Source organism: Dermacentor andersoni, chromosome 6 (assembly GCF_023375885.2).
Source record: "Dermacentor andersoni chromosome 6, qqDerAnde1_hic_scaffold, whole genome shotgun sequence".
NCBI classification, from domain to species: domain Eukaryota; kingdom Metazoa; phylum Arthropoda; class Arachnida; order Ixodida; family Ixodidae; genus Dermacentor; species Dermacentor andersoni.
Genome location: NC_092819.1, coordinates 41,907,771 through 41,921,017, shown reverse-complemented (window position 1 = coordinate 41,921,017; position 13,247 = coordinate 41,907,771). Strand labels below are relative to the sequence as shown.

Genomic DNA, 13,247 nt, shown 5'->3' with positions numbered 1-13,247 from the left:
CAAAAAAAAAAAAGATTGTGAGGTGCACTAACCAATTACTTGATGCTTTGTCACCAGCAGTGTACGAATGTGAGTATAGTTTGTGAACAAATCTCTACATTCATTTTATCAGCTTGGAAGTGGTGTATAGGTAGCTTTTTGTATATTATACATTGTTAAACTATGCCTTGTTGCACACGTGGCCATTGATGGGAGAACATAGCAAACATTCTGATAAGCTGTCCCAAGTTTGAACAGCAAAGGTGCGCTCCGAGGACAACAATATATTATAATCCCTGAAGATTGTCCTTTCAGCACAGAAAAGTTGCTTGGGTCATGGGGTAACGTGTCATTACATCAATCAGCTGTGAAAGCTTTATTAACTTCCTTAACTGAAAGTATCTGTATTAATATTTGGAATGTTATGTGTTTTTGTATTATTTGATTTACTTGATTGATTGACTATGCAGTTCTTTTTATATAGACTGTTTGCGCAAAGTTTGTAAAATGTACTTTATTGCTGGAACATACTTACATATAATTTCATGCGATCATCAGATCATTGGACAATTGTTTATAGAGAAGCTGGTTACACAATAGTTGCCAGCATTTCTAATTTAGTCCAATTAAATCCCTCTCTCACATTTCCAGCACATTTCCCTTGATGCTTAAACCATTTTAAGCTTATTCTTCAGCAGTATGTGTTTGTGTTGCAAAATGCTATCGAATACCTACGTATGCCCGAGAACCTGTGAACATTTGTAAAGCCCCAAGGAAACAACACCGCAAGGGGGGAATAGCATGCATTGCTTTCAAGATTTCCCTGAGCGCACACATTTTGTGGGATGTATCACACAAGCAGCATCGAACTTACAACAGCACAAACTGACTAGCAACATACTGTTATCTGATCGCAGTGATTTTTTTCCAGCGGCTTCAGTGTTGGCGATTTCGCCTGCTTCAGGAACTTGTCTGAACAAGACTGCTCCAACAACGTACCCCTCTTGTGTACTTTCACAACATTAAGACTTCCAACGGTACGATCAGAAACCAATGAGCAAAACGTTTTGCAAACAGAATTTATTTTTTTTCGTAAATCTTGACACAAAAATTATGAAATGAGCCCAAATTTGTTAACTTTATGGAAAATTCGGGAGTGTCGGCAGGTAGGCCTATGCAGCACTTCTTCTAAGGACGCTCGCAAAGAGACACGTTGTTCATACCTTCACACTTACGCTGCCTTGCGAGAGGCTTTTATTGAAAGAGAGAGAGAGTGGGTGGAAGGAACTATGTACACAGGCAACATAGCAGTGCCAGTGGCACCCCCGTTGTGCAGACGGCTTTCCCTTCAGCACGATGATGGCCGCCGCCTCTCGGCATCAGCTTGATGTCAGCTGTTCATTCAGCGGCTCAGAACGGCAGGAAGGCGTGGCAATGCATTTGTGCTTTGTTGCCTCCATGGCCTTGGACGAGGGGAACAGTGGTCGTCTCTCGATGTTCACTCAGCGCTTCCTGTGAGACAATGCGGAGAAAGAAAAAAATGGCTCTAGCTTGAAAAAGCAAAATTACATAAGCATTATAACTACTGGGTTCCAAAAATATGGGATTGAACCAGAAAACAAAAGTAAAATATACGTAGAGAAAAACACGAGTACTACCTGCCACCGAAAGGCGCAACAGGTGTAGGCATGCTACAATGAAATATTCTGCTACTTTTTGCATACCGAACAATTAAATATTAATAAACTGTGGAGGTAACGTCCCGACTCTGCACAGTGGTATATGAGAAATGGCATGGCAAAGATCTCTAGATAAATTTTGAGCATCTGAGGTTCTTCGGCATGCACTCAAAGCACCGTACACGATCGTTTCTGCATTCTGCCTGCATCAAGATGCAACCGCTGTGGCCGCGAATCGGACCTGTGACTTCATGCTCAGCAACAGGCCACCACAGCCAGAGCCACTGCGGCAAGTTTTCATAACATTGAGACTCGGCGAGTTAAAATAAACTAGTATGAGCAAGCTTGTCTTTTCATAGCAGTTATTATACAGTAAACCCTCGTTAACTTGAACTCTAATATCTTGAAATATTGTTTAAGTAAATTTTTTTTTTTTTTTTTGCCCGTGCTTTAAGCCCATGTGTCTTGCACTTCTTATCTGGAAAAGTTTTTGCACCGTTCTCTGGATATCTCGAAATGTCGACTTTGAAAATACCAGGAAAAAGGCAACGGGAGTATCGGCAGTGTCGCTTCTACTCACTTTTCACCCAGTGGCAGCTCGCTAGCTGAGCCAGGCACCAGGCTCCGTGCTTATCTTTCTTCCTTCTTTCTATCTTATCACCACTCGCATGCACTTGCTCAGCTGCTCACTGCCACTTTGTCACGGCCTCATGTAGCAGCGATTAGCTGGGAGTCAAAGTTTTTTGTCTCCTCTCGCTGACGCATCAATGTATCTCCGCGCATTAATCGTGACCTCGAGCAAGATGACTGGCACTTTTGAGCAGCCGCGATCAGCCCACCCCCTGCGCCCCAAGAAAAAAGCCAGCATGCGAGCCCACAGCATTTCAGCTAGAGCACGGCTTGATAAGTAGTACGCCCGCTTCATGCTCGCGCAACCGTAAGGTATAAATGCCTCGTCACTCATTGGTGTTTGCTAAAGACGTCACAATTGCACTCCTCCGTGGTTCTCGAAGTTAAATTGTGTGGAACTCATTATGATGCAGAAAGTAGCAGTTTCAGCTTTTTGGATGTCTGAAAACGGTTATGCTTGAATGACTGGCTTCAAACATGTCATCAGGATCAATCGTCTTGACTCTGTGCCTAGCATGCTGCCTTGGCACGGTGCCAGTAACACCCTCGCACACAGAGGCTGACATCTCCAGTGTCGGTGCCGAGAAAGAGATTGAAAATACTGCTAGCGGTATTTTGGAAAGGCTCCATGTGGTCTATGCGCAGCCAGAGGGCTTCATTTTTGTGATTTCGCTTATTTTGAATCTTCACTTATCTCGAATGTTTCTCTGGTTTTTACAGCTTTCAAGTTAATAGGGGTCTACTGTACATTTCAAAGCAACCAATCAAAAACATCTACACAGCTACAAAATTCTGAGCAATACATTGCATTTGGCAGTTCCTCCAATCGCGAATTAGTAGGTTAAACAATACCACGCTACCTTCTGCCATCACAGACTCCATTTCATACAAAACAAGCAACACTACAAAGATTACAGAGATTTCTCTCACTGTTTGGCAACAAGAAAATAGTACGTCATATATTAAAGAAAGATACAGGTATGTCTCGGGTAATTCGCTGTGACGTTATGTCTCATACTCTTACGTCGCAAAATATGACATTATTATTACACGGTAGGTATCCCACGCATTAACTTATTCACTACCGAAAGAGTGGAGTGGCACATTACTATAACCTGCAGCTTCAGCACACCCCCTGCACTTGTGACCAAAACACAGTACATCGCCTACCAGAAGCACAAACATGCACAATCTATGTTATTTGGCATAACCGTGAGGCCACAAGTTGTAGTTGCAATGTATGGGGGTAGCTGTTCACTAGAAAGTGTCGCAGATCAAACACAACTGCATTGGGATACACACGAAGTGAGAGATATATGACTGAACTACTTGCGTATCTTTCGCAGCGTTGTCTGCTAAGTAGGAAACGTACCAGTTAGTAGCAATGCATTAGTCAAAAAGTGCATGCGGGCTACACACATCAAAAATGCAAAATATTGTTTCTCCCCCAGTTAAAAAACTGTGGGCCTTTCAAGGACCACAAATAGTTGCAATGAACAAAAGTTGATCAAAACAAAATGTGCCTTACGTCTATCAGAAGCATGTGGAGACCTGCAATCGAATATGTCCAAAGTGCTACATATGTAGCAAGTAGCCGTTTCTAAATGCGTTACGACATTGTTTCTTGAAATTTTTTATTCAAAAGAAGGAAGTGATTGCAGTAACAAACCAATTTTAAATACATAAACACATAATATGGAAACACTGATTCAATGCCTAAAGGCAATATAAGCAGTGGTGCAACATAGACCAACACAGTATATTGAAGCAAGAGGTTTTTTTTAAAATATGTCTTGCTCTAATGCCTCCCGATTAATTGGCATCATAGTGAAAAACACAAGTCATGCTCAGGCTCAGAAGTTTCAGTATTCTCAATTCCAGTGTCATAAAAATAAAGCATATTCTTATTTTAGTATGTATGGTACATCTTCTATTAAGGCCAAAAATTGAGGAAATCTGCCACCATTTTTATAGCAGTCTATGCAGTTCATGTCTCAATTTTATGCTCGAGCTACGAGAAAAATGTTTAATGACTTCAAAAAGCTTCTGTGGGCGTCACTTGATTACCCGAGCATTTGTCTACCAACGTAGTACTTCACATCCATTTTTCATAACGGTGAACTTTAATGAGTATTCTAACAGAAAATTTTGGTCTTGTTTCTATTTTTTATTGGATAGCCATCAACCCAGTATTTCCACTATGGAGCTTCAATTCCTCGAGAATGCAACACATAACTGACTACATTACCTTTGAGGGTGACCAGTTTGAAACGCATGATAAGCGCAGCGAAGCTTCAGCCGTCAAAGAGCAGACTATTCCCGTCACCGAAACCTGATGTGATGCTAGATGTATACATTATGACAATTCTGCCAAAAGCCGAGACCATTGAGCACTCATCAGGGCAACAAGGGTGAGCAGGTTCCCCTGCTTTTCCAAGAAAAATAATTAACTGCAATGCCAATTTGGCAGCTTTCGGCAACAAGGTAATTGTATGGCGTTCAACCACCACACGAGGCTGACAGACACGCTTTCAGTAATGTGAATAGCCTCCATTTTTTTTCACGTCCTAAACCGTAATGCACTTGGCGTGCGTTTAGAACGGGGTGCACGAAAGGCACTGTAATATTTGCGGTGCTCTTGAGGAACAGAGGCTTCATATCGCAATTGTGGAGTTGGCAGCTACCTACCTAACGAAATAAAAAAGTCAAACACAAAATTTTTTGTCAGAACTCTTCTAAAACACATTTCTCTTGCACAAGGTGCCAACCTGCAAACCTCAACTCTTCTGGTATGGTGAAGGCCCTATAGTAGTTTGAAAACGGTCAGAGATTAGTAAACTTTTAGAGTGCATACTTATTTCCAAAGATGAGGTCCGCGTCAGGAGCTCCCTTAGGGTGTTGATATTTGTGCCTCCGGTCGCGGTTCAGGTTTAACACCACAGGTCTCTGCTGCGCTGCAAGCATTTCTTAACAAAAGAAAAACACAACAAAAATGAAATTAACCTTACTTGCATCAGCTGCACAATATTTTTGCAGGAACATCTCAAGCAATGAAGTAAAAATTCACTTTTGTTGTTTCCAAGGCATTGTATTGTGAAAAACAGTGATGTACATAAAATTGATGCAGAAAATTATACTGCGGTAGAAACCATCTCATGATCACTATCGACGGTAATGTGTTTACCACATCTCATTTCTAATTCTGAATTTTTAACAATCATATTGCTAAAGCTTTGTATTAAAATGTTTGTTGCTTGTGCAATGGAGCCTGGTTAGAGCACAGTTCTTGCCATTTGTGCAGGTTAGACTGTTTGGCAAGGTGAGATTCTTGATACAGTCAACTCTTGTTGACTTGACTTTTCACTTTATTTGAGCACACTGGAAAGTTCTGGAAAGAAACCATACATTGCTTGGAAGTTAAGCTTGTTTAGCTAAAATGTGAAAGCATGCCACTTCAGCTAAAGGCCAACAGCAACAAAATTTTTGACTGTGTAAGAAGAGCAGTTTCAGATAATTTAGACAAATTGCAGTCTCTGTGAAAGCTTTTATGCTTGCAATACAAGTGGATGCATCACAAAATGGAAGCAAAAATCAATGTTTTTCTTACTAAACTATAAAAAAAATGACGCCATTACCACTCGCCAGAAGTGACGTACAATTTAGACTGTAGAGAACTAGCGCCTGTGTCATCTGCTTCCCTTGCTTGTACCGTTCCCGTGTATCAGGCCCTTCGCGTGTGCCTCTGTGTGTGCATTTTTTTAACCCTTTCCCTCTGTCCTCTTTCTAACCCTTATCTCCCAACCCCAGTGTAGGGTAGCAAACCAGAGACTAATAGCTGATTAACCTCCCTGCCTTTCCTCTTCATCTCTCTCTCTCTCTCTCTCTCTCTCTCTCTCTCTCTCTCTCTCTCTCTCTCTCTCTCTCTCGTGTATCAGCGAACAGGTCCCGCACGTCTGCTAGACATGCAGATCGATAGTATACTGCTAGCTGCTTCGTGCGCTTGGGCCCACAACATTGCATGCCCGCAATGTTCTTTTAATGTAAAGCATTCTTCTCCGAGTCAAGCCGGTTTTGTGTATCTGACTGTCTATGTTCAAAGATCAGAGCCTTGATGCATTCCGTCTCCGCTCAGAGACGAGGAGCGCATTGAGGCGACCAAGCTAAGGGACCTTAGCCACCTTAGACGGGCAGGCAGCTACCACCACCTGTAGTAAAGAATAGAAAGCAACAGAGGCTCGGCGCTAAGTGCGCATTTTAAGTTTCGCTTGTTTCACCCTCACATCACATCACATTCCAGCTTTGCCAAGATTACTCTAATACTAGTATATATTCTATGGATCTAGCCTGCATCCCTCGCACACGCGGTGGTCACAAAAAGCTTGAAAACATGAAATTTAGCAGATGGCACTACTGCTTCCTTAGTTGTGAAGCTGTTTTATTTTTATCTTTTAGTGGCCTATGCTCCTTCCGCCCAGAAACCATTCGTTCCTTTTTGTTTCATGTCGCATCATGCTGAGCAGCATTTAAAAATGGCGGTGCTCTGTGCCACGTGCTGGTTGATTCGCAGTTTAAAAGCAAGAAGCGAAAGGACACTACAGGCAATAAAAAAAGTTGTGAATTAATTAATTTTGCTGCTCTTTGTTGATTCAACCTTTAGGATAATTTGAACAAATCTTGCAATTCTGCAAGGGTCAAATTAACATGAGTCAACTGTAGTCTGTGACTAACAAAGTAGTGAGCAGGCCACATAGTATGCAGTAAAATTAGCCATTAACATCTGCTGGCTTTAAATGCAAAGAACAATTATTGCACAAGCTGCTGTTCTTGAAACATTATCAATGTTCCAATGGAACACTTGAAACAGAGCTCACAGCCCAGTAATACAGGCCTGCACAGCATGTTTTTATTTTTCCTCCTTACCTTGGTAATCTTCTTCCTCTTGCCTTTCATTGATGTTCAATGTGAGCATCTTCACTTGTTCCTTCTCTGCTCTCTCAGCCTGTAAGAGCCGGAAAATGCATAAATCACTTCAGTAATAGTACAAGACGGGAAAAGATGCAGTGTTTAGGCACACAATTAGTGGAGCTAGTTTGTGGCTAACCACTTAAATTTATGCGAAGCACTTAATAATAATAAAAAAAGATAAACATATCAAACTCAAAGAACTAGTTAAAGTAACAACAGCGCACTAGACACTGCAACAGCAAGTGCAAGCTTTATAACCATTAACAATAACTAATGATTGATCATGATGAACCTGCTTGGCAGGGACACTCACCTCCTCCCTGTCCTTCAGGTTTTGTGCAAGTTCTGAAGACACTGGAACCTCCAAGCTCTTGAACTGCGCACAAACGGGAAATATGACACATGGCCTTAATATAAGCTTTTTTTTCATTTCCACAAGCAACAAAATACCTGTCAACTCCATTGCAATATTATTTGCTTTCATTTTTAACGACAAGTAAAAGCCCTTGTTAATAAGTGCAGTCACAAAGTTAATTCGTACAAATCATTCCAATGTTCTTTGCTTGCTAAGGCAGGATAATATCCATAAAAGCAGCATACCTGAAAGTCCTTTGCATTCTACTGTCAGGCAGGTCTAGCATAAACTTTTTACAGGCAACTTTTGGTAAGCCATACAGCAACCAAAGCATGTGATCAGGATAAAACAGTAAATATTTGCAAACAAAGCATTTTCTCACAACTCTGGAAACCTTGTAAGAAACATTAAGCAAGAAGTTATTACCAAGCACTGTCTCCAACAAGACAACCATTCGGCATTTTCAATGTTTTTATAGACAATGGCGGGAGAACTGGCCAAAAGACAAAAGTGCAGCTAACGGTAACAGCATCAGCCAGCTAAGTAAGAAACAAAATGTTTTGTCTCAGACCTGGGGCTTGTTTCCTTTGCGGGTCATCAGAATAAAGTTCATGGTGTTCTTGTCTTCCTCGCCTTTCTTTTCCAGAAGGTTGCTATCTGCAACGACAAGAAGACAAGAAGCTCAACATTGCTAGTACTAAGCAGCACCTTGAAAGTAGACCAGCTGTCCCAGTTAACACAGACCACCTTTTAAAAAAAGAAAGCAAAGCTTTCTTTGCAGATGACAACAACCGTATGTTGCTAGTAACTTCCTGCAGAAGCCTCCAGTATTTTCTGTTCTTACTATAGATCAATTAGTATTGATTATTGATCAAACTTCTTAATTAGTGAATTAGCCCGCAAAGCCATTACAATGTCACTGGCTTGTGCACCCCATCGACTTTCCTTTAAGCATGAAAAAAGAAAAAGAACTATGCAATCAGTAATGTGTTGCAAACAACTGAAAAGCTTCATTTTCAAGTGACTCTACAAACCTTGCAGTGACATACTAACTGTAAACTTAGTAATGAGAATTTCCTCGATTAATCAGAACTAATTATTCTATTAATGAAAGCACAAAAAATGTTGTAAGCTTTTCTAGAAGGTCGCTTACACATACAATTGGGTTTACTCGCACAGAAGCTCCTGCTTCTTCTTTTTTTTTAACCTGCTCCATGTTAGCAGGGACACCCCATAGATGCAATAGAATGCGATGAACAGCATAAGGTAACAAGAAATAAACCGCACATTGCACCCACACCATAAGGACCAAAAGACTGTGTGATCCTTTTCGGGCACAAATTATTTCTGTGTGCTGAAATATACATCAATACATATATATTTCATCGCATTTCTAGCCTCATTAAAAACAGAAAGCACAAAAATAGGCAGATTATTTTTCTTGTATGCACTCCAAAGATTAATTTTGGCTAAGATTGTCCGTTTTGCTGAAAGCGTATATGTAATACTTGAAAACGCACAGCCAGTTGAAAATTTCACCTGATGTAAATTATCACTGTCAAAAACAACAAAGCGAAAACAACTCTCCACATGGTCACGTGTTGGTGCTACTGAAAAACACACGGACCACCTATCTTACAGCACTTTTTTTGAGTATGCTAGGTACATAATAAACAATTTCAAAGAATAGATATAATAAACTGTCTAATGATGTGCACAAAGGATTAAATATTATGTTTGCTTGTTCTTGTGATTATCAGGTGTTCTGCGTTAGGTGCCATGCTATAATGGGGGCTGTGCGCCCTTATAGTATACTATACCAACTAGCCCTATAGTATACTATATAGTATAGTACATATATAGTATATAGTATAGTATAGTATAGTATAGCATAGTATAGTATAGCATAGTATATAGTAAATAGTATAGTAACTATAGTATACTACCAACTAGCCCTAGTTGCAGTCCTTTTCCAACATTTTCGACGAGATCAGGGCAACTGGAACCACTTACATGTTTTTTTCTGTTGGCCAGTGCCCTTTAGGCTCATGGGGATCACAATATCTGCTTGTGGTTTCACTGAGTCTTGGCTGCGATGCTGAAACATAGGTACATTTTGCTCAGAACTCTCAGAGAGGTCTGTTTCTGTGAAGTGAAAAGTGGGCGTGCAAGCAGAGGCTAGATATTAACGCCTGAATAATTAGTACTAATACAACCACCTGTGCACATTTACAATTCATGAAACACACAGAATAGTTATGCATGGATAATCTGCCTTTACACGAAGCCCACGTCTCCAATTTGTAATATCTGAAAAGGGGCGGAGAAAGAAATATCTGCATGCTTATCAATCCGTGCGAATGACCACGCACGACAATGATCACATCTCCATAAAAGCGACCGGGCACAATTGTTGGCGTGAAACAAAGCTGCAGAAGCAATCCTGTTTTGCACGTTCAGTCATCAATGCTTTCAGCACGGCTCACTACTGAAGTGCATCGCTGCAACGCAGTAAAGCAAAGCATTGTCATGAATGGCATGCCGCAAAGATACGGCATGTCCTTGCGGTAGCAAACCACAAATGAAGACTTCCTGATGCTCTTTGTCACAAAGAAAACTTGAGGTTTAAACTTTTCCACACTGTGGAAATGACAAAATATTTATAATATTTAACAGAGATTTCCAGAAGCCTGGTAGAGAAAGGGTTTAATAAGCTGGAAGTGCCTTGACAGTGTTTCAGAAAGTCACGAAACTAAACAAGTCATTATAGAGTCAAACCTCAACATAAGGGGCATGCATATAACGAATTATCAGCTATGATGAAGTAAATCTGAAATCTTCCTTGTTAATATCAACCTGCAATAAATAAAGACTTAATAACAAATGTTGAATATAAATGTCATACATGGCTTCATTGTAATGAGGCTCAACTGTATCGAACAGTTAGTAGGCCAGGTGAAAACTAAACCATAGCATTGTGCGAATGACTGACCTACTCTGAACAATGGACTACCGAAGGTTCAACAAAAAGGACTTCGTCTTTTGCAAGCTCCTTGCCATGCAATATGATTCTGCAGGTAACACACACATGCCAGAAATTAACAAGAAGCCATTTTCTAATCGAGAAGGCAGAGTGCAGCGACCGCATCATCTGACAGCCTCGGCAGCATGCAAACCGGGTATAAGTGCTCGCAAGATTCTGGGACATGCACACAGTTCCAAAAGGGAGGCATGAGACTCACAAGTATGCTTTCCGACATCATCTTGTCAAACGCTGCCATGAAGTCGTCGTCCTCAGGACACGGGGCACGTCGGGGCCTTTGGTTGACCAATGTCACGTCTTGCTGAGAGCTGCCTGGCTCCTCCTCCAAATTGCCGGCTTCGTCCTCCGTGCTTGACCCAACCTCATCCTGTACAGCAAAAATCGCATCAGCGAGTGGCCTTTTTTTCTGAGTGAGGGTGGGGAGGGGCATCGGTTACCCCCTCCCCACCTCCCAACCACAACTATCTTTCAGGAACTAAAAAAGTTAAGGGGTTTTACGTGCCAAAACCACGATTTGATTATGAGGCAAGCCATAGTGGAATAATGATGGAGTCTAGTGTTGCTAGTTGTGAAACGTGGCATTCGCTCGCTAGCTGGTTGAGACTACACTAGGGCAGCAAACCAACCTGTCAGCGTGAAGAGCAACGCTGCAGTTGACGAAATAACGCCATGTATGGTTTCCCTACTGCCATGAACTTCTAAATGGATTGGATTAGGTTGGATTTTTTTTTTTTGCCAATGTTGTCAGCCCGAGTGCTGGACACAAATAGAAACTGGATGCAACAGCAACTTCCAGGAGATTTTGCTGACAGGCATACAACTGGAAGAAATGGTCAAAATCTGGGAGCCTCCCTGATAATCCGGGAAACTTGGCAGGTATGCGGTTTCGATCGTGATTCGGATTTCTCTATCGCGATTGGTTCCCTTCCTCAGCCTGCGCAAAGGAGCAAATGGAATTTTTATCCTGATCAGGCTCAATTGTGATCAAAAGTGCCTCGTGTGATACAGGTATAAGATGTCCACTGCCAGGATCCGTTGCCATCCGTCTTACAAACAACTAAATTAAAGTCTTACATGATAAAACTCACAGATTCTAAGGCACATATTAAAGCCACAGATAGAAGCACTATTCCACTAGAAAAACGTACACACATAAAGTCCTATAACTTGAATAAGACAGCTACAAAATAAAGAATTTCAATCAACTGTTATCTGAATCGGATAAAAGCTATCTGTTATCTATAATAGAAAAACAGTGAAATGAAATAATTAGTAAAGAAATGGCAATGGAAAATGCAATGCAGTCAACGGCCGACTTTCATGACGCTTGATTCTGACATGTCTGATAATTCGGATGCCTTCACGGCACTGCCACATACTCCATAGAGTCAATGTATAAGAATGTCTGAAATTTCAGACGTAGAAAACTTTCACCGTCCTATTTCCCGGACATTTTGCCATGACCGCAGGTCCGAAACGGCATTAATCGTAGCCACCACCACCGCCATTTTTATTATCTCGCCTCCTCAAAACGGTGCTCTCACACACAGATCCGCTGGCAGCCATGGCCACCACCACGGCAACGCTTGGCCTAGCTACTTCGACGTTTGCTGCCATGCTTTTTTCCTTTCAGTGCAGTGTTTTTCACTGAAACAATTAGCCTCTATTAGCGATGGTGCCGACTCTGCCTTTGTAATCCTCACCAATGTCTTGGAAGCTCGGACTGCACGACGTGTTGCATAATGCCGGTTGCCGAAAGTCAGCTTCGCCTCAATATAGCAATGTTACGCAGTGAAGCATACGCAAAGTATTGCGGTGAAGCATGCAAAGAGTGGGAAGGCGCAATTGTCACGGGACACAGTATGTATTTTTTAATTACACAAGCATGCACCCGCCGTCTCCTATTACAGTATGAGCACCGATACGCCTAATAGGTGTACTGGCAAGCCTTCAGAGCTATTTCGGATGTGTCTGTGCTGATTTGAGCACTCGGGGGCCGTAAAGCACATGCATTCGTTTTTTTTTTTTTCAGACTGCCAGATTTTTCTGATGTTTTCGCGGCCCCTGGAGAGTCCGAAAATTCGTATGTTGCCTGTACAATATAGACGTGCTATGCTAAATTTTATAACAATGAAGCAACAAAACTGTTTATTTCTTATAGAAGAATGGAATTTCAGCACACTGAGAATACAGTAAAATAGGATTTGGAAATAGAATTTTCATAATACGTATACCTTAGACCACTAATAATGGACCGCCTGCAGTGCAGAACCAGCTATAACGCAGCCTTTTCCGATTCCCATTTACCTTCCCACAGAACTCTTATATTTACATGCGCTGCTTATAGTGCAGTCGCACTAGATAAAATATCGGTTACAAAGTGGCTTCCATGGAAAAATCTCGCAGACAAGTGTGGTAAAGCACGCTTCTCAATGAGGTGTCTTGGTCAATGCTCAATTCACATCAAGACTGCAGTGAGCAACAAGGGCAATGCAGAAGAGGGGGAGATGCGGAGCAAACGAACAAGGAATGAAAAAACAAAAAGCGGTGGCAGCGCTATGCAGGTATGCGGAGGTTTCCTAGGCAGCAGAGAAAC

The 13,247-nt window shown here is 41.5% G+C and overlaps 1 protein-coding gene across 2 annotated transcripts in view; it reads right to left on the bottom strand.

The window, feature by feature from the left end:
* Positions 1 to 1,044: 1,044 nt before the first annotated feature.
* Upf2 (UPF2 regulator of nonsense mediated mRNA decay) overlaps positions 1,045 to 13,247 on the bottom strand; it is a 48,521-nt gene continuing 36,318 nt past the window's right edge. For both annotated transcript variants that reach the window (XM_050170718.3, XM_050170717.3), the window contains exons 33-39: positions 10,851 to 11,018; positions 9,622 to 9,706; positions 8,180 to 8,265; positions 7,567 to 7,629; positions 7,209 to 7,287; positions 5,143 to 5,254; positions 1,045 to 1,491 (exon numbers count right to left, since the gene is read on the bottom strand). In XM_050170718.3, the coding sequence (XP_050026675.2) occupies positions 1,482 to 1,491; positions 5,143 to 5,254; positions 7,209 to 7,287; positions 7,567 to 7,629; positions 8,180 to 8,265; positions 9,622 to 9,706; positions 10,851 to 11,018 (603 nt within the window). In that variant the 3' untranslated portion in view covers positions 1,045 to 1,481. The remainder of the gene's footprint in view (positions 1,492 to 5,142; positions 5,255 to 7,208; positions 7,288 to 7,566; positions 7,630 to 8,179; positions 8,266 to 9,621; positions 9,707 to 10,850; positions 11,019 to 13,247) is intronic.